General features: G+C 40.5%; 1 protein-coding gene across 2 annotated transcripts; it reads left to right on the top strand.

Annotated features, from left to right (window-relative positions):
* The first annotated feature begins 952 nt into the window (after positions 1–952).
* LOC308408040 (uncharacterized protein) lies at positions 953–24,472 on the top strand. Of its 2 annotated transcripts, XM_080900094.1 has the most exons (54): positions 953–1,261; positions 3,047–3,253; positions 4,410–4,426; positions 4,536–4,568; positions 5,221–5,253; positions 5,380–5,433; positions 5,697–5,789; positions 6,180–6,257; positions 6,833–6,877; positions 6,984–7,037; positions 7,345–7,398; positions 8,070–8,123; positions 8,217–8,270; positions 8,377–8,430; positions 8,533–8,577; positions 8,715–8,768; positions 8,911–8,955; positions 9,052–9,105; positions 9,510–9,608; positions 9,712–9,756; positions 9,863–9,961; positions 10,063–10,116; positions 10,222–10,329; positions 10,450–10,503; positions 10,657–10,755; positions 10,894–10,947; positions 11,292–11,390; positions 11,523–11,576; positions 11,661–11,714; positions 11,815–11,868; positions 12,134–12,187; positions 12,736–12,780; positions 12,935–13,033; positions 13,846–13,953; positions 14,113–14,166; positions 14,313–14,366; positions 14,478–14,531; positions 15,102–15,155; positions 15,253–15,360; positions 15,676–15,729; positions 18,157–18,210; positions 18,316–18,477; positions 18,614–18,721; positions 19,027–19,134; positions 19,258–19,311; positions 19,438–19,545; positions 19,626–19,679; positions 19,808–19,915; positions 20,005–20,058; positions 20,605–20,712; positions 20,812–21,100; positions 22,016–22,203; positions 22,301–22,543; positions 22,654–24,472. In XM_080900094.1, exons 1-54 carry the CDS (start codon positions 1,168–1,170, stop codon positions 22,798–22,800), a joined length of 4,464 nt encoding a protein of 1,487 aa, XP_080756220.1. In that variant the 5' UTR covers positions 953–1,167; the 3' UTR covers positions 22,801–24,472. The 2 variants fall into 2 exon arrangements, with proteins under 2 accessions (XP_080756220.1, XP_080756221.1); XM_080900095.1 differs by lacking the exon at positions 3,047–3,253 and having other exon boundaries at positions 954–1,261.
* Positions 24,473–25,757: the final 1,285 nt, after the last annotated feature.

Below are 25,757 nucleotides of genomic sequence, written 5' to 3'. Positions count from 1 at the left end.
AGAGTTTAACTGCAAGTAGCGGTTCATTACTCAGAAAACAAAAACATGTATTCTGTTCTCTTTTGCAAAGGTTAGATGCATTTCTAATATTGTATATGTTGTATTGTATATATTTTTCAAATAAATACAGCAGTCTGGTGAAACGTTACTGTCAAAGTGCTCACTAAATCACAACAATATGACCAGAGAAAATTCAATGTGGAACGCTTCATGACTTTATGGGATTATTCCCAGAACTTTTTGATTGCACCTTACGTGCTGAATGAATCAACTCTCTATTTACCTCCTCTCCAAAAATCTTATGATCCAAATAAAAACAACCACAGGGCATCAATCAGTCACCAATGCACATGCAGAGCCTGTGCATTAAAAAATATGTTTTTTTGTGTGAATAAAAATAAATTTTTTGAAGAAGGGATTGCTGTATTGTTGATATGTACCAGGATGTTTGCAACCCCCTTAACCATCAAAATGAGACCCCCCTCCCCCCTTTGGATCTGTTTAATTCAGTTGAAGAATCATCTGAAGAAAATGCTATAGTTTGTGTGTAGTCATTTCCCATGTGACCAACATCATCATATATGTTCCTATTAAAACATTTTTGGTGTATATCCTGATATTAATTGATACTTTCTTTAAGTTTGTTCACAAGACAGAAATATGAGTCACTCTAAAACAGGCATTTCATAATGCCCTGACACAGTGGCATGTGACTGACCTGTGCTCTGCTTCATGCAGCCTCCTTTGTAATGTGAAAGTGTAGGTGCGTCTCCTAGCCAGGCCAGGCCAGGCCAAGCAGGGCAAGGGAAGAAGGAGGGCTTGAGTTAAAAAAAAAAGTCCCAGGGAGAGTCGTCGGTGCTGGATTGTGGGGAGGGAGATGAGGTTCAGGTTACAGCCTGACAGGGGGTCTGGGGGAAGGACTGGTATTTTGGAATATACGAAGATCCATACAAGGCACAGTGACATAAAACCGCGGTGCCTGCACTGACACAGTGGGTGCAGAGTGCCAGCTGGGGCCCCGTGGTGGATTCCACTTAGATTTTGGAGGGTTTGACTGCATGGTGCCATAAGTCTCCGGGAACACACTTAACATACCACTGACTGAAAGCCTGGTCTCCTCCATCCCTTTATTTCTCACCCAAGCTCTTGCATGTCTAATTTTTAGACATGTTCAGCTTTGTGGACTCAAGGACTGTTCTGCTACTTGTAGCATCCCAAGTTGTTTTACTATCCGTGGTCAGATGTCAGGAAGAGGATGACCGTAAGTTGCAGTATTTTTCTTTTGCACTTCCTTATTTATAATTGAATTGTAATTCTGATTCCATCACCAGTCTTTTCTGTTTCTATCTTTGTAGATCTAGAAAATCCAATGAAAGTTGTCTGTTTTCACAAAAAGAACTGTGGATACATGTTTCTGTTTCTATGTACACTTTTTAGACAATTTTTTCAAAGCAGTAATTAAATGTTATTGATGCTGTCTGCTTGTAAAATATCTCCCCAACAAAGTTAATAGATTTTTTTTCAGTAGATAGGTAAGGTTGACAAGGTGCATCTGTGTGGGATGGAGGACCAGGTGAACAAGTGCCTGTTTGTCCTCACCTGGGTCCTACAACTCAGCCTTTCATGCTCTGTTTGATTACTTTGTAGTGAAAGTTTTTAGCAAAAAAATTAAGAAAAAGAAAAGCTAATAATACAGCATCTAGCAGCTGTTTTTTTTTCTAGTATTGAGCAGAAACACTTTGGTAACAACACTTAGCAAATAAAAAACTAAGTTTACTTTTTCTTAAGGACTTGTAGAAATAAACCTTCCCCACAGATTTTGGCCGGAGCAGTCTAAGATTTTTTTCCACTATGTTAAGTGACAGTGCCAGACAGTGCCTGACCCCAGACTAGCAGGCTCAAAGGGTAGCAGGACAGTGTGCACAGCAAGGAGTCAACAGATGATGGACATATAGGTGTATTTATAGCAAGACAAATTTCACTGTAACTGTTTTTATTTCGACATCTTCTTGTTTTAATAGCTTTTGCTTTAATTCCAAAGTTTCATTTTTTACAATTTAGTTCAGGAGGTTTCATTAGCAAGTAGCCAGACTAATCAATCCTGACTTAAACATTCATGTTACATATATATGCTATATATATACATATATATAAGTATCACTTTGACAAATAGACCTAAAACACAGATAGCAGGAGTTAGTAGGCCCAGTTCTAAGCTGTATAAGCTGCATGATCGAAACAAATCACCCATTCTTAATTCCCCAGCGTGTTTGCCCTGGCGCTTAACATAACTATGGGATCCAGATGGAGAAATGTAGAAGGACCCTCTGTTTACTTAAAGCAGCAGCGTGTCAATTGGGCATGCTGTCCCTATAAGAGAGGGTCATTCATTCGAGCAGCAGAGCAGGCCTGCAGGTTAAATATGCTCAGCCAGTGATGTGAAATGCCTCAATCAGGGCTTCAAACATAACGGCTAACTGTGGCTTGTGTTTACATTGCACTTTACGCTGCTATTACGATAACTTAGAGGCATTTCTTTACATACATTGTGTGTTAAATTGAAAACTCGTGAATTACTGTTGTGCTCCACAGCTACTGATTTACAACAGTGTGTTTTGGGGTCAAATCAGCACTTGTTCATCTGTAACAAAGGAGCAAGTCTTCTCACTCCACTTTTTTTTTAAATCACTAAAGCACATATTTTTTAATCCAGTTTTGACATTTTTTTAATGGTCAACCACCCAGTGTTACAGTGTTCAGAGTTTTTGTTTGCAACCAAATAACTTTTTTTTTTTGCTTCTTCCATCTACGCCTATACTCAATAATCCCTCCTCTTCTGCTGTTACTCCTCCCACTTCCTTGCCTTGCCCCTCGATCCCTAACATCCTCTTATCCTTGTCTTAAACCAATTTTTTTTTTTAAACATCTATTATGCCAACTCACAACATTGTTCAAATGCTGTTACCTCCCCCTGTCTAATTCTCTCTTGAACCCTCTTATTGCTCCTATTTCTGCTTTGCCACCTGACCCCTGCTGGCCACCACAGAGGAGTCAGGGGATTGCATCCAGGATGGCCAGCTGTATAATGATAAGGATGTGTGGAAGCCAGAGCCGTGTCGTATCTGTGTGTGTGACAGCGGAGCAGTTCTGTGTGATGAGATAATCTGCGAGGAGATCAAAGAGTGTGCCAACCCTATCATCCCATCTGGAGAGTGCTGTCCCATCTGCCCTGCTGATACCAGTGCCCCCTTTGGTTGTAATTTATTTATTCACATACCCATAAATAAATTACTCTTTTAGCTTGCACTCATCTCTTTCCTGGCTAACACTTTTGAATGGGGAACTGCCACTGGATCCAAATAGTCTGCCTGATCAGGACTAGAGTGGTTACTGATTTGTGGCCAAGAGCAGCTACAATTTCTAGTTTTATAATTTCTATTTTTTATAAATTTTGACATTTCTAAAAAGAAAAAGAAATCAGTTGCCAGCCAATGTTCCCTGTTCCAGAGTGACTTTTTTTTTTAGATGGTTTTATAGAAACTAGATAAGCAACATGATCAGGATTTTTTGCAGTCCCAGTGAAAGTCTTTTCATGTGGGATTTGAATCCTGTCATGTGCTTTCTGATCCACACTTAAACCAGCAGAGACACTTCTGCTCAATTTAACACAAAGCTGAGATGAAGTCCTCATATTGTGCAAGAACTCAATGATTCATTTGACCCATTTTGAGGCTTTCTACAAATTTCAATAGTCTCTTGAAGGTCTTTCCAACCTTTCATGTCAAAATGACTGTAAATATGTGTTTCCTCAAAGTTTCAAGTTTTTGTGAGCAGCTGCTGTACTCCAGCACTGTCTTCAAAAATCTGCTGTTAAATTCATATTGTGATCAAGATGTTGAAAGACAGAATATTTATGATTTTGTAGAATTGCTTCTTCTTTTGCTAAAAAGTTTGGGAATGTAATGGGCCTCTTGGGCTCTAATGTTTAAGGTCCTTTCCAGATTGGTTACAAATTTGCTATAAAAAAAAAATACAAAATTTGACAATACAATGTAAGATATACATCTTAAAACAAACACACTAACAGCAGTTGCCCTTCTTTATTAAATAAGCTCACTTTTTTTTCTATTATTTACATTTTGCATGATTGAGTCTAAACCTTCATTTCTTAGTCTGAGCTTGTTTCTGCTTCATCTCTTGCATCAGTAATATAATCTGGATGGGTTTTATGCGTTTGGGTTTGGTAAATGTTATTTGATCACTTCAGCATCTTTGGATTTCCTTACAGGTCTCCTTTCTAAGAATCACAGAGTAGCTTTTAAATCAATCATATGTTTGAAATCTCACTTCAAGGTATAACTTTTAATAATGCTCTTTCTTTCCTCTTGTTCCTCCTTCTGCATCATCAGAAACAATTGGTGCTAAGGTGAGTCAGTGATCTCCAGCAACTTATGCACAGAAATTATATTTCCTTTGTAGTTGTGGTGCAGTGAACTGTCAGACGACTCATACAGTTTGATTCTTTTATCATTCAGGGCCAGAAAGGAGAACCAGGAGACATTGCAGATGTAAGTATGGACGCTCACGGATATAAAACTGCTAAATAAAGCTTTAAATAATTGTTCTAACAGTTCCTCTTAGATAATTCTACCTGACCAAACAAACATTTTGGGCATCTTTTGTTCACTTTTATTTGAATGGAATTACAGGATTTAAATATCTGATCAACTGTCCATCTATGTTCATTATGTTCAGCCTAAAAGAAAATCACGTTTTTATCACTGGTTCTATCTTTTATAACCCACTTTTGCTTGTACTTTCAATGTGTTTTCCCTTAAAAAATGTGGCAAAGTTTCTAATGTTTCTCATGAGTGAGAAACTCTGAGAAACTGTGAATGTTTCTGACTTTCTATTAAATGAGGAAAAATCCTGCATTCCTGGGACATAATGAACCCAATCAAATCCTCTTAGATCTTCTCAGCAACTTTCCTCCAAGTGCACATGTCAGAAGAAAAAAGCCAGCCAAATTAGAGGTTAAAGGAGGTGGTGGTCATACAAAAACTTGTCCTGTCAAATCAAATCCTTTTAATGTTCACCTCCTACGAAGCTGGAATGTTTTCTAATTTTAGGAAGTTCAAACTAGTACAAAATCATCGGTTACGACACCAATGTAGAGTCAGTTATGAAAACAGCCTCAAAAACATTTTTGTCTCTCTGTAGGTTGTAGGACCAAGAGGACCACCAGGCCCTATGGTAAATATCAAAAATTTGGCTATGTTCTCCATATTTATATGCTTCACAACAACGTGACCTTTCTTCTGAATAGGACGTTCAGCAGTTTTGTGAATGCTACTGAGGCTTTTATGTTTGTTTCTGTAGGGCCCCCCAGGTGAGCAGGGACTACGAGGGGAAGCTGGCGCTAAAGGTGATAAGGTAAGAAACAACAAAATGTGTGCAAAAAAAATCCCTTTTACCAATCTTTCAGCACTGGGTCCTTAGATACTGGGTGAAGCAGCATTATCAGAACTAGGAGAATGGCCTGTAGAGTTTGCACTTATCTTATTACTACTCATGTAAAATCTTTATTTATTTGGATGCAGCAGGTGGATGAAGTCACACAGATGACAGTTTTTGTAAAATCTGCTTTATTGCTTATTCTGGTAACTCCTTTTCCTTCCCTACTCTCATTTGTGTAGGGAAATCCTGGACCTCGAGGAAGAGATGGTGAGCCTGGAACCCCCGGAAACCCCGGCCCACCTGGCCCACCTGGACCTCCAGGACTTGGAGGGGTGAGAATAAGGACTGTAAAATATGGCATATGCAAAATTTGAGCAATAGCTGCTTTTTTGCAACACTTTATTATTAATGTGTAAATCTTTTATGAAGCTTCTATTTGGCTGCACTTAACTTGTTACAAGAGCGCAAAACAGGCCACACAATTTATAATGCATGAAAGTAGAAAGAGGAAAAAAGAGGTAAAAGTCACAAAGAGGTGAACAGACAAACAAACAGGTGGGCACACTGACACCTGTTTTTGAAGCAAGATGAGTGAAAAATAGAGTGACGGTAACAGGTGTAAACCCCCATTCATGGCACAGATGTACCATTCACATTACTATTTGTGGCTCACTTTGCTTAGGCAGATAAACTGACTCTTGGTCTATTTTGTGTGTTTACAGAACTTTGCTGCTCAGATGGCTCAGGGTTTTGATGAGAAGGCTGGAGGAGCTCAAATGGGTGTGATGCAGGGACCAATGGTATGTATCGCTGGGTGCATCTAACAGGGTGACTGTACTGTATGTTTACAGTTTCATCGTGAGAAAAAACGTGAAAATTTTTTGTTGCAAATATTCATCTGGTCTGCAAATCACTGCTGAAAATAATTACTGAAAAATAACCAATACCTCACTCAGATTGCTGCAGTGCTGCCACCTTGTGCCTCAATAATTTCATCCCAACAGAGAGCCTTACTATAACCTTTTAAAATCCTGCTTTCTGAACTGAATGCTGAATCTGCACACAAATAGAAATAGATTATAAAAATAGCATGTGGGAATGAATTTGCCTCAGTGGACACATCACATAAAATAATGAAATCTTTCTATGAAAGGTTTTGAACTGGATACCAGTCTTTAACCTCAAATATTTTTCTTAGCTGGGACAAGGTTTAAATTTGACTTTACTCTTACTAGTTCTGAATGGTTAATGTGTAACTGGTGAAACCTTTATTTACTCAGGACACCTGTATTCATTTGGTAAATTTGTTCCACTACTTGTTAAAATAAATGATGCCAGACTGATGTTCTCTGTATTTGTTGTGTTTCTTTTGTAGGGTCCTATGGGTCCACGGGGTCCTCCTGGGCCTAGCGGAGCTCCTGTAAGTACTCTGATCACAGCCCAAATCATTATATGATTGGGTTTTATAATCAAATAGCTTATTTGAACACATTTCTAATGCTTTGCATTATCATCTGTTACAATAGGGGCCACAAGGTTTCCAAGGGTCCCCCGGAGAGGCTGGAGAGCCCGGTCCCGCTGTAAGTATCAGTATCAATCCCAGAATGGATCTGTATGCCTTACAAACGAGCTGAGCTGCATATGAGGTGTAAATCTTGGGGTTTGCCAACAACACATACACTGTCAAAAACAATACTGATTATAAATGTCATGATTGTTCATTGTAAAAAAAAAAGAAAAAAGATCTCTATTATTTGCTCAAAATTTAATACCAAATTGATGGCCTTAATGGCACTTTAAGGCAGAGATATATTTTACATAACATATGAATTTTTGTCTTTATATGTTGATTGTCAGTATTAATGCTCTTGCTTTGCGTTGATACAGGGACCTATGGGACCTCGTGGACCACCTGGACCTTCTGGAAAACCAGGAAGTGATGTAAGTCATATTCATAGCAAAATTCAAAACTCTTAAAATACATGCAGATTTATATATATATATATATATATATATATATATATATATATATATATATATATATATATATATATATATATATATATATATATATATATATAGATAGATAGATAGATAGATAGATAGATAGATATAGACATATACATATATGACCTTCTTAGACGGTCAGACCACATTTTTATTTGGAAAAAAACAGGGATAGCTCAGTAGGTAGAGTGGTTGCCCCATGATCGGAAGGTCGGGGGTTCGATTCCCCTTAACAGCTACCCTGGGGTACCCCTGAGCAAGGTACCGTCCCTACACACTGCTCCCCGGGCGCCCAATGGCTGCCCACTGCTTCACTGAGTGAATGGGTTAAATGCAGAGAGCAATTTCCCCACGGGGCTCAATAAAGTACAATAAAGTACACACTTTCTTCTTCAATAAAGTACACACCTCCATAATGTACTTCAGTTATACACTCCATGTGCCACCAGGGGGCACTGTGTATCTCCAAAAATTACCAACGAACATGGTGACTTCACAATACACAGCCTTCAAACACAGAACAGTGAAGGGCCATTGCAGCTACATCTTATCTTGCAGCTACAACGCTTCAGCATGTAATCCTGAATTTTGCTGCTGGTTTTTAGGGTGAATCTGGCAAACCTGGCAAACCTGGTGAGCGTGGACCGGCAGGGCCTCAGGTGAGCAAATAATAATTATTCAAATATTTTTTACTTCATACTTAAATCAAAAAAAAACTTTAATCTATTGCTGCATGATTGTTTTTATTTCAGGGAGCTCGTGGATTCCCTGGAACTCCTGGACTTCCTGGCATCAAAGGACACAGAGTGAGTGTTTCAGTTCAGTCACATGTTTCGCAAAACTCTGGCTGCTCATTGATTGCATGTGGTGACTGACTGATGTCTGAGTCCTGATTATGAGCTTTCTTTGTAGGGTCACCCTGGTTTAGATGGAGCTAAAGGAGAGACTGGTGCAGCAGGAGCTAAGGTAAGGTCATCTTTTGTGACAGTGTGGGTTTTCCAGAAATAACACTTTTTCAGCTTACTTCTGCTATTTTGTGCTTACTCATGGTAATTTTGTTCCTTTCAGGGTGAGGCTGGTGCTCCTGGAGAGAACGGTGCCCCTGGACCCATGGTGAGTTGCCACCATCGCTTTTTCTAGTCTGCGATGCTCTGAACTTTCTGACAACATCAGTAAATTTGCATAGCATATTAGGCTCCAGCAATAAAATAAATAATGAAGATATTTATATATAAATCATTCTTTTATAGGGTCCACGTGGTCTGCCTGGTGAGAGAGGACGTCCTGGAGCTGCTGGAGCCGCAGTAAGTAACATTTCCGCAGCTGCTTAAGGCTATTCAACAGGAATTTATTTCTCATTTGCTATTTATTATGGTTTTGAATCTTTTATTAGATCATAACACTGTGATGAACCAAACTAAATTGACCTGTCTTTGCTATCCTTAGGGTGCCCGAGGAAATGATGGCTTGCCTGGCCCTGCCGGTCCACCTGTATGTATCATAGTCACCGCTATGTGGCCATTTCGTGTTGATTTTTCTTTAATCTGTTGCCTTTGATCTGATGATTCTTTTTTTATTTCTCTACAGGGACCAGTGGGTCCTGCTGGAGCTCCTGGTTTTCCAGGATCCCCAGGAGCAAAGGTTTTTACAGAACATATCATCCAGGAAACATTTGCTGTTGAAGAGCTTGTGTATTAAAATAAAACAGAAAAAAAGACTTACAAGAGCCACTACATCAGTCTTTGTTCACTCTGGTTGTAGGACACTAAATTCCAGTTTTCCACAACACTGTATGTTTAGTTATTGTTATTTTTTCATAGACAAATATACAACTATGTCAAACTTCTCTTTTTGCTAAAGAAGATAAACTGGCCTTCAAATTCTTTTTAAATTTAGTTGACTTATTTTGAATAACTCTCATAGACAATGAAACAACAGTATTATATTCAGCTCTATGGCAGGGAGGCACCAATACACAGCTCAAAGAAATCTACAACCAATACAGTTTTACTATGTTAATGATAAATTTGTTGTGCCTTTTTTAGGGAGAAGCTGGTCCTACTGGCGGCCGTGGCCCTGAAGGATCCCAGGGGCCACGTGGAGAGGCTGGTACCCCAGGATCGCCCGGACCTGCTGGAGCATCGGTTTGTTTGCCTTCACTGTTCATAAACATTCAGACTTTGATTTTGATTCATTTTCATTGGTTGATCAGGTTGTTGTTAATATAATGCTTCTTGTTCTATGCAGGGTAACCCTGGTACTGATGGTATTCCCGGAGCTAAAGGATCTGCTGTAGGTTTACACTTTTGTTAGTGGTTTTGATGCCTTTCTTTAGGTTAAATTTTATTCAATAAATATTTCTCTTCATTCTGATATTTGATTATTCCTTTCAATGAAGGGTGCTCCTGGTATTGCTGGTGCTCCTGGATTCCCCGGCCCCCGTGGCCCACCTGGACCTCAGGGAGCAACAGGACCTCTAGGGCCCAAAGGACAGGCTGTAAGTCAGCTGAGATAGTCTGAAGTTATGCTAAATTTAAATATTTTGTAATGTTGTGATTATTTATTATTGTGGCTGCCTTCTTTTCTTGTGTTGTTCAGGGAGACCCAGGTCTTCCTGGATTCAAAGGTGAAGCTGGACCGAAGGGAGAGCTTGTGAGTTTCAGTTTTTTGTGATCATAAATATACATGACCACATAAAAATTTTATGTGGAATTACTCCCTAGAGTAGATTCACTGAAATATCTTTATCTTTTCCAGGGCCCTATTGGTCCTCTAGGTCCCCCTGGCCCTCCAGGGGAAGAAGGAAAGAGAGGTGCCAGGGGAGAGCCTGGGGGCGCTGGACCAATTGGACCTCCCGGAGAGAGAGTAAGTGATCAGGACATGCATTACATGTTACTGGTCACATCTGACTAAAAACAAGGGTAAACATGGTTACTGTATTCACAGTCTAATCAAATATATCTTGATTTCTGTGATTCCTCCCAGGGAGCCCCTGGAAACCGCGGTTTCCCTGGACAGGATGGTCTTGCTGGTGCAAAGGTTGGTGCCTGCAAAATGAGATCTTTTGAAAAGTTATAATCATTTTATCTCAGTGATACCACAGCATGACAGTGCTGCATGAGAAAGATACTACAACAAGTGATTTTTCTATAACATATTTAAAGTTTACACCTTTGGTCTTTTCTTCTTCAGGGTGTCCCTGGAGACCGTGGTGTTCCTGGTGCTTCTGGGGCTAAAGGCGCTACTGGAGAACCTGGACGCACAGGAGAGTCTGGTCTCCCTGGAGCCAGAGTGAGTCTTGCAACTTTATGCAGTGTTGCACATTTTTATGGTTTTTGTAGGATGTTTACTGTGGCAGGTTTTTTATGACTGATTTGATTTTGATTTGAATGGAGCTGACAGTCTCTGTTGCTTGTGCCTTTCACGCAGGGTCTTACTGGTCGTCCTGGAGATGCTGGTCCTCAAGGCAAAGTTGGACCTGCTGTAAGTACAATATTAATTACAATTACATTGAATGTGATTTATAGATTTACTTCCATGAAATTTGAAATTAAAATAATAGAGCAGCTGATCCTGTTCTAAAAAATACAAGCTTTGCCTTCAGTAGGGTTACTAACACCATGATCTACAGTTTCATTGTTGCTTTATGGAAATCATAAAGATTAAACAGAGCAAAATGCTTACAACCTTCTGCTGCCTGTTTAGACTTAAGAAGAATTTTTCATGGCTGGTGCAATAATCCTCAGAGTAAAATCATAATAACATCCAGGTTTTAGCTTCCAGGCTAATACCTTCTGATTTACAGTGTTTATCCGTAATTTTGACAGGGTACCCCTGGTGATGATGGCCGCCCTGGCCCACCTGGTCCTCAGGGAGCCCGTGGTCAGCCAGGAGTGATGGGATTCCCTGGACCAAAGGGAGCCAATGTAAGAGTCTGAAGGTTTCTACAACAACAGACAAGCGGCACTTCCACATCTTATGATGCTGTTCTTATCCCTTTGATCCCCAGTGCTAAAGAAACTTCCTACAGTTTATAGTGTATGATTTCTCTTTGACAGGGTGAGCCTGGAAAGCCTGGAGAGAAGGGACTGGTGGGTCGCCCAGGTCTGAGAGTAAGTATAGCTCTCCATAAGTGCTTAACCATCATTAATTTCTCTCTCTAGGTCCTTTTTCCTAACTAAAGTGCTCTTAATTAGGGTCTGCCCGGAAAAGATGGAGAGACTGGTCCTGCTGGCCCTAATGGGCCTGCTGTAAGTATTCTGTATAATAACATGTTTTGAGACACTTTTATAGCCAGCAAACAGACTTTTATGTTTGATTGATCAAATGTGTTTGCGTTTATCATCTTAGGGACCTGCTGGAGAGAGAGGAGAACAAGGATCTCCTGGACCTCCTGGCTTCCAGGTGAGATAATTTTCTGACCCATCCCATCATATGACTTTTGGTAAAACCTAAACATGTGCACAATGTCCGTGCCTTAAACATTAGAAGCTTTAGTAATTATGAGTTTCAGCAAGTATTTAAGCTAAAGAAGGATCACCTTTTATGGATTTCGACATCACATCTTTCAAAGACACCTCAGAATCATGTATTATAAAAAACTTACAGATAATATTCTAGTCCATGCTTACTGATGGCATTTCAATAACTATTTTGCTATTATGGGCAGGGTCTACCTGGACCATCTGGTGCCCCGGGAGAAGCTGGAAAATCTGGAGAGCCGGTGAGGTTTTACTCTATCCAAATAATTTGTTGCACCTGCACTTCTCTGTTTTCTGACAAACATGTCAACAACAGTGTATTCTACAGTACATGTGACGCTGCCTACATGCAAAATACATTCAATGGGAAACTTTCTGCTAAAATAACACAAAATGGCTTATTAAATGCCAAAACACTCGAAAAACAGATGTTGTTAATTTGTTTTATTAAGTATTGTAATGTTTTATTTAGGCTGTTTTTATAGTGTATAATTCAGTTTTTACAGTTAAGTGGCTGCTGTAACAACTTTTTCATGGATAAATATTCTCTTTATTTAAAAACCAGAGTGGTCTATGTGATCATTGGTCCTTTATTTATCGAGGTAAAAATCTAATTGAGATTAAAATGTCATTTCCAAGAAAGACCTGGCATCCTGGCAGCATCATCTTTAATTACGTAGCATTTTTAAATTTTAACGTGAACACGTAAAACTCGTTCTGTTGTCAGGTTTTAAGTGTTAAAACAAAAAAACAAACAAACAAAAAATGATATAGTTTGTCCTTTCTGCAGGGTCTTCCTGGAGAGGGTGGAGCTCCTGGTGCTGTTGGACCCAGAGTGAGTTTCCACTAATTATGTGTATCATATGTGTACATAGAACTAAAGTTTGCTGTTGGTTTCATACATGTAATCTTTTTGTTTTGTCTTTGCTGAGCTATTCCTTATATGCTTTGCTTCTCTTCTTATCCAATATCGCTCTGTCTTATTACAGGGTGAACGTGGTTTCCCTGGTGAGAGAGGTGGTGCAGGAACCCAGGGTCTTCAGGGACCTCGTGGACTTCCTGGAACACCAGGCAGCGATGGACCCAAGGTCAGTGGATGACTCAGACTAATTTCTGGTTGCAGGTTCAAGATTCTTAACTGCTCTTCTCAGATGCAGATGAATACCCACAATAACATCATCTGCTGATATTTTTATTATTCATGCCTATAGTCAATGTTCAGGTTAAAAAAAAAACCCACACAAATCTGTGCTGACTACATTTAAGGTTGTGACTCCAGAACAACATAATGTCATTGCTGTCACCTGTCTAGTCTCTACTATTTGCCTGACAGCCTCATAGCACCAACTAGACTGACAAAAGCTTTGTCACAACCCACATCAAACCAGGATGTGTCACTTTTACGTCACAGTTTCTACTCAGCTAAACAAAAGAGATATGATCTCCTGATTAGTCAAATTTGAATGTGCTGACGTGCAGATTTTCTTACCTTTGAACGTACTAACACCGTCTGTTCCTCCATATTTTCCAGTCTTGGTGTGATGGTATCACATTATACGTTTTCTTATCTAACTCTCAGCAAGTAACACAGTAAGCACTTTTCTCAAAACATCAACTTTTCTCTACATGAAATAAGAAGAATTAAATAAAAAAAAATATTAAAAATCAAGTCTGTTGAATTTCAGGTGGAAATGTTTAACATCTGCAGCCTTGGTCAACTTGTTTTCTGCAGCACAATATAATTTGAACGACTGAGACTTTTCCAGATGTTTTTTAATCTAAGGAGCTTGGAAAGTTTTATTTAATTTTTTTTTTCATAACATCATCAAATAGAGAGGAAAGATGAAAGATTTGGATTGACAAGTGCTCTCCTAATTGTGGTCCATCTTGCTTTTATCAGGGAGCTATTGGACCAGCTGGCTCTCCTGGAACCCAGGGACCCCCAGGCCTGCAAGGTATGCCAGGAGAGAGAGGAGCTGCTGGTATCACAGGACCCAAGGGAGACAGAGTGAGTGATAGATTCTTTATTTTCACTTTGTGAATTGCTCTCTAAGTTAAAATGTAGCTTACAGTAGTAGTGCATAAAGTAGTGTAAAAAAAATACTGCACTGTAAATATTGCATTCTGTTCTGTATGATTAAAACAAAGCTTATCTTTTTGCCCACAGGGTGACAATGGTGGAAAAGGAACTGAGGGTGCTCCTGGAAAGGATGGTGCTAGAGTGAGTTCAAAAATATCTTTGATCTCTTCTTATGTTTGATACATCTTTACAGTTTAAACCCTGTAAATCATTCATCAAACAAGTGTAACATTCAGTGACACCTACACTATGTTCTAATGTGTTTCCTCCTCTCTCCTCTTTCTTAGGGTTTGACTGGTCCTATTGGTCCTCCTGGCCCAGCTGGGCCCAATGGTGCCAAGGTAAGAATAATCCTTTGCTTTGTTATGTGAATAAACAGTGGTTTAAATTAGAATTTATATTGTATTATTAACCATTTTAGTTGTTTGAATGATAGTTTCTCTTTTATCCAGGGTGAGACTGGACCTACTGGGCCTGTTGGTGTTAGTGGTGCTCGTGGTGCTCCTGTAAGTACTTTTTCTTGAGTTTAAGTATCAGTATCAGTAGCACAGAACAAGTATACATCAGACTGATCAGGTCTGATACAGAGGCCTGGGTTTATAATATTAGAGCTCTTTCTCAATAAAAATTCTACTCTTCTAGAGAAGAGCACCAATAATAATAATAATGATGGATTGAATTTATATAGCGCTTTTCAAGGCACCCAAAGCACTTTACAATACCACTATTCATTCACTCTCACATTTACACACTGGTGGAGGCAAGCTACAGTTGTAGCCACAGCTGCCCTGGGGCAGACTGACAGAAGCGAGGCTGCCATATCGCGCCATCGGCCCCTCTGGCCAACACCAGTAGGCAAGTAGGGTAAAGTGTCTTGCCCAGGGACACAACGACCAGGACAGAGAGCCCAGGGATCGAACCGGCGACCTTCCGGTTACAGATGCGATTACCAACCCCCTGAGCCACGGTCGCCCTATTATTATAATAATTACCATCATTATAATAAGATAATGGGTGGATCAGGATGTAGGATTGCACATCAGAATAACTAAGCATCATCCTTCTTGTGCTCACAGGGTGACCGTGGTGAGGTTGGTCCTCCTGGGCCTGCTGGTTTTGCTGGACCTCCTGTAAGTAGAGTCCCCATAATTCATTCTTTACATATGGAATTTAAAAAAAACATTTATTGATGTTCAGCTTCTATCTTTTTCTGATGAATATATTTAGGGTGCTGATGGTCAGCCTGGTGCTAAGGGAGAGCTTGGTGAGCGTGGACAGAAAGGAGAGTCTGGTTCTCATGGACCTCAGGGACCATCTGGTGCTCCTGGACCTGTGGTAGGTATTTAAACCAAAAATTAAGTCATGGAACTTGTTACTATGTATCTACTATCTGTCGAATCGAATTACATAGTGAAAGAAATACATTGCACAGTGTTGCACAAACACCTTTACACTATTTTAGAGCAGGGTAAGTTTTCATGACGGAGTAGCAATTTATGAAGCCCATATATGTGACTGGGCCAAACAGAAAAACATTGCATGTGAAATACTTTTAGTCAGTGCTTGTATGGTAGTTTCCATTTGTCACTTTTGTCACTTTTTTAAAAGTTATTCTACTGTGACATAAACATGATCATTCCCCTTTTTCAGGGACCTACCGGTGTATCTGGAGCTAAAGGAGCACGTGGCGCTCAGGGACCTCCTGTAAGTAACTCCTACATGTCATACAGTGCATATATATTTATATATGTGTGTGTGTGTGTGTGTGTGTGTGTGTGTGTGTGTGTGTGTGTGTGTGTGTGTGTGTGTGGCACATTTGGGTTTTTTGGGGTCATAAACAAGAAGTAAAACTTAAAAAAATATGAAATCATTAAAGCTCCCAAGGTTTTAACTTGGCTTTTCAATCATAAATCAATCATTCAAAGGTTTTCAATGCTATCAATATTGAAAAAAAAATCAACCTGACAAAATTAGTTTTCTCTACATGCCATCTTGGACACAAAAAAGACACATTTTAGATAAGTTCAGTTAGATCTTTAGTAACATCCCGTAGCAACAGATACACATATAATAATAAGACAAACACAAAACAAAGCAAATTGAAAAAAAAGTCTAGTAAGTTGTGATTGAAACTTCCTAAGATGGAAAATTTTGAACTCTAAAATATTCTTAAGAAGTTTTTATTAACAATCAGAGTTTGCTGGGAACATATGAATATTTATAGCAGTTACTCTTTATCTTTGTGCAGTCTAAAGCGTGAGCCTGAGGGCCAGATTGCTGTGTGAGAGCACAGTTTGATTTTAAACATTTCTGTCAAACAGATCAAATAGGCTTCTTTGTTTGTTTCCTATAATCTTCTCTCTGGTGAGACAGTTTTGGGGGCTGCTGCAGCTGCTGCCTGCTGTGAATAAACATCAGATCAATAGAAGATTATAAAACAAAAACTGCAGCCTTAAATTTAAAAGTGATAAAAAAAACAACTATTTTTTGGCCTAATGATAAAGTTTAAGAAATCAATCGGTTTTACGTGAAAAACTTTCTAACTACCAACAGAGATGTGCAAATGTCTTTGATATCCAGGCCATAAACATAATTCCTATTCAGTGTTGAGATGAGCGTATAGACTCCATCAAGTAAATATCCAGTTTGTATAAGAACTAAATCAAGTTAAATGAAGAGTATTTGCAAAACACACTGGACTTTACAGAGGACTCTGAAAAGCCACCCATCCATCCATCCATCCATCCATCCACCCATCTATCCATCCATCCATCCACCTATCCATCCATCCATCCATCCATCCATCCATCTTCTGAACCTATGGGGTCTATCCCAGCTGTCACTGGGCAAAAACAGCAAGACAGACCTTCAATTATACTCACAGTGACCTACAGCCAATGTAGAATCACCAGTTAACCTAAAAGGCACATTTTTGGACTGTGGGAGGTGGGCAGTTTGAGTGCCCAGAGAAAACCAACACAGGTACAGATAGACCATGCAAGGCTTGTTCTGCGTATACTTGTACCACCTATACCACTGCACCACTGCTGCCTGCCTCTGAAAATGAAGCATGACATTTCCTCTGAAGGGAAATATGGCTCAGCCATTTCTCTGTTTACTATTACATTTAGACCCTCAATCAATCAATCAATCAATCAATCAATCAATCAATCAATCAATCAATCAATCAATCAATCAATCAATCAATCAATCAATCAATCAATCAATCAAAAACACAAATTTAAAAAAACCTACAAAAAACTAAACAAAAAGAAGTTTGTGACTCCCTGTTATGGTTGATGATGGTGGCATGGTTTTTGGTCTTTGGGTTCCTTTAAATTGAACTTGCCTGATCACCAACCATGCCATCAAAACATGAAATGAAGGGAAGTCACTCAAATGGATATTGTTATGCCCTTTCAGCAGCATCCCAAAGAACCAATCCCAGAGTCCACTTGAGCTGTTTTGTTGGTCTGTGATGAACTGAATTCTACTCAGATACGATGCCTACATCTAATATCTATTTTTTACGTTAACTTTTCATCTGTCTGCCGCAAATACATTACATATATATACTGCCATGGAAATAAATGCCATGAAGCTCCCAGGAGACAGTTTTCGTGCTGATTTTAATGCAAGATGAAGTTTAGAACAAATTATTCAATCAACAGAGTAATGGTGACTTGTACACACCATGTGCCTGCAACTTTTCATGGTCTGCAGTTTGATGGCTTAGTTGCTGTTCCTAAATCTTTCTATTTTTACAATAATACCACTTAACCACAGTTAATTGTGGAATATCTAGAACAGAAGAAATTTCACAGACTGGTTTGTTGCAGCCGTGGCATCCCATTTCAGAACCACACCCAAATTCAGTTTGCTCATTATAACGACCGAAGGCAAACTGGGTGGTTTGGTGGTTGATTTTATAAAACTTTGGCAATGGAAATGAAATGGAAGCTCCTGTTAAATGTTTACTATCAAATACTTAATACATCATAAGAATTAGGAGAATGTTCTCAACCAATAAATCTTAACATTTTAGAAAAATTCAAATTTAGGATTACCATATTAGAACAGGTCAGTGGGCCAGGACAAATTCATGTTTATCGATCTCTTTCTCCTTGACAGGGTACCACAGGTTTCCCTGGTGCTGCTGGCAGAGTTGGACTTCCTGGTCCTAATGTAGGTATTTTGTCAATAATAAGCTGCACAAAGAAATTAGTCTCTTTTTGTTTGTAGATTATGTGTATTTTTGCTCTTACTCAGTGAAATTCTGTCTTTTCAAAGGGTAACCCTGGCCCTGTTGGTCCTCCTGGCCCCGCTGGTAAAGATGGACCAAAGGGTGTTCGTGGTGATGCCGGCCCTTCAGGAAGACCAGGAGATGCTGGGCTTCGCGGACCACCAGGCCTACAGGGAGAGAAAGGAGAGCCTGGAGAGGAAGGGAAGCCTGTGAGTTTATTTTTGCACTTCACAGGAAACCATAAGTACCCGACACTGAAGCCAACATCCAGTCTGAATCACCTGCAATATTTGCCAGATATTGACTGTATTTCATGACTCAGTCATCTCTGTCTTGACTCTATAGGGTACTGAAGGGCCCTCGGGTCCCCAGGGTTTGGCTGGCTCCCGTGGTATTGTTGGTTTGCCTGGGCAGCGTGGAGAGAGAGGCTTCGCTGGTCTTCCTGGACCTTCTGTGAGTGCTTTGGCTTGCACACAAAACGTTTAGCTATGTTTATCCTTCACGTAAACTGTGTGAAAAACTGACGCTGGTCTAATTTTGTAAATCTGGATGTACATTTTTCCAGAATTACAGCTATGGTTGGTTTTATTTAAGACTTGTCTTAAACTTGTCAAAGATAAAACCTTGTTATTTGCAGTACATTCAAATAAAGTGTGAGCTTTCTGATAACATAGTTGATTTTCAAAGTCAGAGGATTATTTTGGGCCTTCAATGTCAAATGCTAGATTGAAAGATAAAAATATATCCTGTGTGTGTAGGGAGAGCCTGGTAAACAGGGTGCTACTGGTTCTGCTGGTGACCGCGGACCTCCTGGACCAGTTGGGCCTCCTGGACTTAGTGGACCTTCTGGGGAGCCTGGTAGAGAGGTCAGGAACTGAACTTCAATAACAACAAAATAGCAATATTTACAATGCAGGAAATAATACAGTCATCTTCATCTATCAAATCAATGCACGTTAAATAACAAAAAACATGCTTTTATTTCTCAGGGTACCCCTGGATCAGATGGACCCCCTGGTAGGGATGGTTCTCCTGGACTCAAGGTAATGGACGTCATCCTCACTGAAATACACTAAATCAATTTAGCAACTCATTGTTTAAAAGACTTTTCAATGCTCGTTAACATAAATTGTTTTTAACCTGCATCAACACCTTCCGTTCATTTGCAGGGAGAGCGAGGTAACACCGGTCCTGCTGGCGCTCCCGGAGCTCCTGGCCGCCCTGGTCCCCCTGGCCCTGTAGGACCCCTGGGCAAGCAGGGAGACAGAGGAGATGCTGTAAGTATCACAAAACAACGTAAGAACCCCAAGCACAATGTAATTTTAAATGGCACCCACACCTATTATTTCCTTTTTAGGGTACTCAAGGACCTGCAGGACCCCCAGGACCAGCTGGAGCTAGAGGAACGGCTGTAAGTATCATTAAATCAAAATGTATTTTATCATTAAGTTGTTGTTTTTTTTTAGTTTCTGATTTTATTTGATTAAAACTGCCACATGTACAAATCCATGAATGTTAAAAGGTGAATCTTTACTTCAGGGACCTCAAGGACCACGTGGAGACAAAGGAGAAGCTGGAGAGGCTGGAGAGAGGGGGCAGAAGGGACACCGTGGCTTCACTGGTCTGCAGGGTCTTTCCGGACCCCCTGTAAGCACTTTAATACACATCTAATAGTTCATCCATTCGGTGCCGCTTTCCGTCTTTCTCCTGATCTGTTATCATCTTTGTCCCAATAGGGCCCCTCTGGAGATTCTGGACCTGCCGGACCTGCAGGACCAAGCGGCGCTAAGGTGAGCAAACGAAGCAGAAGAGATGAAAAACTATATTTCCATCCTGCACCTTTAACACAGAAACTATATGATGGTAATGAAGGGCACAGGTTAGCATTTTTGTAATTCTCCAATCACCTAGAAGAAGATGGGGACAGGAAAGGCCGTGTGCTTTAATTACCCACCGCTGTGATAAGATGGGCAGCTGAGGCATTTTGTAATTACTCTCTGTGAGGAAAAGTGGCAGACAGACAGGGGGGACTGTGATTTGTGAAACCCACTCCCACTGAGATCCGAAATGGGCTTCAATCTCTGTTCTTGATAAGCTAAGCACTGAGCATGATAAGAAAAATGAAGGGAAATGTCACCATACAAATATTCTTCATGCATAATAAGGCAAAGGGTCTGAGGGTAATAGAGAGAAACTGCTGGTGCATTTGATTTCCTTTATCAGATTCTCTTATCCAGACTTCACTGTGGATCTGAAGAAATAACAAAGTTTTACACTTTGAAAAAAAAAGCCCAAGCTCACTTAATGAAACTGCTTTTCATCCTCTCGTTCTGTAGGGACCCCCTGGACCAGCCGGACCTGCTGGCAAAGATGGAACTAATGGACAGCCCGGCCCCATTGGACCTCCTGGACCACGTGGACGCTCTGGAGAATCTGGTCCTGCTGTATGTAACATGTCACGAGAATAATAATCTACAACCAAATGAGTCTGTATGCTATTCTATTTCAGTCAGGTCTCATTTCTTGCTTTTGCCTTCTTCCAGGGTCCTCCTGGTAATCCCGGACCACCTGGTCCTCCCGGGCCACCTGGCCCTGGCATCGACATGTCTGCTTTTGCTGGCCTGGGTCAGGTGGAGAAGGGCCCCGATCCTCTCAGGTACATGAGGGCCGATGAGGCATCCAGCTCTGTGAGGCAGCATGACATTGAGGTCGATTCAACACTAAAGTCCATCATCAACCAGATTGATAACCTGCGAAGCCCTGACGGCTCACAGAAGAATCCCGCTCGCACCTGCAGAGACCTCAAACTGTGCCATCCTGAGTGGAAGAGCGGTAAGAAAACCAGACACTAAGGTCTGACCATATATCATGTATCATACGGTATAGGATCCCTGATTGCGACTCCATATTTTTATTATTTGGCTAAAGTAGAGTAACTTTGCACGATTCTCAATTTAAAATCATTGTTTTTTATTTTATACTGAGCCTCTCAGTCCATCCATATCTGAAACAAGCTGTTTTCCTTTCCTTCCTCTTCCTTTAAACCACTGTTCTTGTCATTGGCTGCCCCTGGCAAACAGGTAAGTAGGGCTTCTGGGCCTTCAGCTAGAGCTGTGTGCCTGAGATGATAACAAAAAACCACGGGAAATGATCCACAACTGTAACAATGACAGATATAACAGAAAATAAGGAAAAGCATAATAGGGTGGCCTTTAAGTGAAAACCCAGACTGCATGAACAGGTGTTATTCTGTTCGTGTAAAATCCTTTCAGTCCTTGTATTCCTAGATCGCAGCGCTGCATTTGGGTCGGTGTCTCTATACTCAAACACACATTCTGTCTGTTTTGTTATCAGTATGAGAGAAAGAGCTCAATTTGTGGCTTTCTTTTACCTTCAGTTCACCCCCCACTGCACCCGCCCAAATCATTAGTGACACTAATGGCTTAGTGTGTCAGGACAACTTGTTCTGCCTGAATAGGGACAAGAAGCAGCAGACCTTGATAAATCCTTCACACCAAGACGGGAGCAAATCTGCTTTTCATACTTTTTATGTATACTCTTTGATGGACCATTCATATTACAGCATTGCTCCTGAAAATGTCATAAGCCTGGCTTTAAAATCCTGCTGCATCACTCTTCTTTATGATAATTAACTTTTCTTCTTCAGATATGAGCAGTTGAACAGGCTAAATCTTACATTTAGTGATTAGGATTCTCCTCATTAACTCAACTGTCTCATTTTCTCAGGTGAGTACTGGGTTGATCCTAACATTGGCAGCACGGCTGATGCCATCAAGGTCTTCTGTAACATGGAGACCGGAGAGACCTGTGTCTATCCAAGCATCGCCAAGGTACCAAAGAAGAACTGGTGGACGAGCAAGAGCAAGGAACGCAAACACGTCTGGTTCGGAGAGACAATGAATGGAGGATTCCATGTGAGTGCACACATACATCATTAGTGAACATCAAACTCCTCTTAAAGAGTCTAATGTACAAGCTGCTAACTCTCCCACCTGTTGTCTGATTCCACAGTTCAACTACGCTCAGGATGGCATTGCTGGCGTCGCTGCCAGCGTCCAGCTGACCTTCTTGAGGCTTCTGTCCAATGAAGCATCCCAGAACGTCACTTACCACTGCAAGAACAGCATTGCCTACCTGGACCAGGCCACCGGCAACCTGAAGAAGGCTCTGCTGCTACAGGGTTACAATGAGGTGGAGATCCGTGCAGAGGGCAACAGTCGGTTCACTTACAATGTGTTGGAGGATGGCTGCAAGGTGAGTGTGGGAAAAGGACTGAGAAAATAACTGTTAATTCAAATCATGTTAGAAATTTTACTATGCAGTAAGGCTGAACTGTAACACATTCCTTTGGTCTCACTCAACAGACACATACAGGCCAGTGGGGCAAGACTGTCTTTGAGTATAAAACACAGAAAACCTCCCGTCTGCCAATCACGGACATTGCTCCTTTGGACATCGGAGGAGCAGATCAGGAGTTCGGAGTGGATGTAGGCCCTGTCTGCTTTATCTAAAGCGGAGTTTCACGATGGCCCCCCATAAAACAGGAAATAAATAAACTAAACCATGAAACATTACACACATGCCCACAATAAAGAAGACTGGAAATTATAAAAGAAAATTGATCGTTTTTTTCTCTCACTACAAAGTGCTCTCCAAGGTGTACTCCTTGGATGTTAGCACTGAAGGGCACCGGCAATATCTGTACACCACACCAGCACTCTCTGTCAACCCGCTTCCTGAGATCCAGTCATGTTTCCCATGGCCCGCTGTTGACAGGAATGAGTCAGAGCCAAGAGGAAGAGGCACAGAGCGAACAAGTTATGAACAGAAACATGGCTTGATGTCACTTATTTATTGTTTAACCTGAATAGGAAGAGCTGAGGTAGGACTGGACGGGTTTTCTCTGTAAGTAAGCCAAGCCCCCTTTTCCACTACAACCTCTGTCGCAGTCCTACTCCACCTCCCTCCCTGTTTCTCTCCTGACACACAAATATTGCATTTTGAATCCGTGTAGACCAATAAAAAAATAAAAATCTCAGTAGGTGAAAGTGTGAGCTCCAGGCCCGTCCATCGTGAGCGGGAGCAGAAGCTTTTACTGTGTATTATAAATCCTTGGTTCCATTGTTGTAAAAGTCTGTGTTTATAAACAACCAGATGGTTTTATATATATTTCCACATTATGTGTGTACATGTGTCTAGATGCGCACCAACACTTTTGGGAAAGTGAGGTTACATTTGGGATGTATGTTTCCAGTGTCCTGTACCCCTTGACTGGCCATCACAAGAAGGCCCAGTTTGTACCCCCCCACCCCACCCCGACCACCACGACCCAAGAAAAAAAAAGAAATTTATTTTGAAGAAGAATTTGCTTTGCTTTTTTTTTTCTTATTGTAGTCATCCAGATTGTTCAAAGCTACCTCACACTGACAAACAAAGTGAAAATGTTGAATTCAAATCTGAGCTGACCAAACCTTTAGCTTTCAGATGGATCTAGAGCTTGAACCGCCATCTTTGTTTTGGGTTGCTCTGTATTCGGAAGGTGCTATGACGACTCCTGCGCCTGAGACGATAACAAAAAAACAAAAACGAAGATCCATCACTGTAACAGTGACAGATATAACAGAAAATAAGGAAAAGCATAATAGGTGGCCTTTAAGTGAAAACCTGGACTGGACAGGTGTTATGTTGTTTGTGTAAAGTAATTTCAGTCCTTGTATTCCTAGATCGCAGCGTTGCATTTGGGTCAGTGTCTCTATACTTAAACACACATTCTGTCTGTTTTGTTATCAGTATGAGAGAAATTTGTGGCTTTCTTCTACCTTCATTCACCCCCCCGACACTAATGACTTAGATCTAGAGCTTGAAATCACCAGTCGCATCTCTGACCCTCCCACTAGCTTCACACCACACACTCAAACTCCACCCTGAAGGAGGGGTGCAGTCATGTAAAGACAGGAAAGACAGGCGAGCTCAGAGGCCTCCTGTGGTGTCCACACCTCCACAGCTGAATGTGGACCTCCAACAACAGCTCCTCAGAAGCAGCCAGGGTGGGTTGTCTCTGTGTGTGTAAAGGGTGTGTACATTAAAAAAAAATTTTTTATAATGACCATGATCATTTTTGTTTTTATTTTGCTACACCTCAAATTGATGTAAATTGAATAATAAAAGGAAAACCGAACTGAGGATGGCGTTTATTTTATTCAGTTGAGTTTCGAATAAAAACGCAAATGGCGCAGGGGATGGATTTCTTCTTTTAGCAGAGCCAGTCACGTGTGCTCAAATGTTATTTTTCCTTTTTAAACTTTTTGTCTGTGTGCGTGTGTGTGCGCGTTTTCGCATGAGCAAATCTCATAACACGAAGGAACAAAAGTACTGTATTTGTTTCGGGGTGGTGATATATTGTGAGGTAGTGGCACATTGCGAGCTGCATCACTGCCTCAGAAAAAATATAGTTTAGAGTTCCTAAAAGAGCAGACGAGACCTGATTTTACACAATAAAACCATTCATTTACCATTTAGAGTTGTTAGGATTTCATTTGTCATTAAAAATCCAAAACTGTGAGTTGAAAGTAATTTTTTTTGCTGCTTTAAATACAATTTAAGACCAAAAATGAGATGGGAATACACATCACAGTAAGTATGCGGCTGAGTGTAAGGACAAGCTTAATAATATTGTGATTTGTCCTGAATTTGCACAGCACAGCTTGCTAAATTAGCATATTCAGTTGCTAGGATTTAACCACCAAGAGTAACTGGCTTTCTCAAGAAATTTGTCTGTAAATCAAGTCAGTCTGGCCTGTTCCACAAATAGCATGGTCTCAGTGTAAGAGCTAATTGTGTAGGAGGGTGAGAAAAAAGCAGCCGAGAATAAAAAAACAAAAACAACAAACATCTAAAGTGGATTTCAGATCATATCTTCTGTTTTAAGACACATCTTAGACTTTATAAGCATGAGTGTGGTCGGACCTGTTTATTTACAAGAAATTTGCACAACTGAATGTCAATTATAATATTTCACAACTCTAATTTTCTTATTTTACACTGGACTTGAAAAAGTGTTTCAATTTTCTGCTGCCCATTACAGAAACCTCTTTGCAACTGATTTCACCCAGTGTCAGCCAGCTACCACCATACATTTAATAGTGACTGCTATTCAAGCCTGTGTGACTGAAGCCTGAGATGACCACAGAAGAGATCTTCTCTCAGTGACATCATTAAACTGCCTGGCAGCTACCAGTCCTGCCCATCGGCCTCCTAGCAAATGAGACTGTGGAATCAATTAGAAAATCTGAGGTGACATCTTTCTTGAACATCGCATTCACAGGATGTTTAGAAAACCTGAACTCGGACCTTGAAATTAAGGGCACCAAATTTTGAGGAGAGATTCATCTATGGTGTCAATTCAAAATCCTGAGTGACATTTTTCTCGAGTTATCATGTTGACAAGATCTAACCTTGACCATATGAT

The sequence above is a fragment of the Rhamphochromis sp. 'chilingali' genome, assembly GCF_963969265.1.
Source record: "Rhamphochromis sp. 'chilingali' genome assembly, chromosome: 12".
In the NCBI taxonomy this organism is placed as follows: domain Eukaryota; kingdom Metazoa; phylum Chordata; class Actinopteri; order Cichliformes; family Cichlidae; genus Rhamphochromis; species Rhamphochromis sp. 'chilingali'.
Note: the sequence above shows the minus strand (reverse complement) of the source record. Positions and strands in the feature narration are given on the sequence as shown.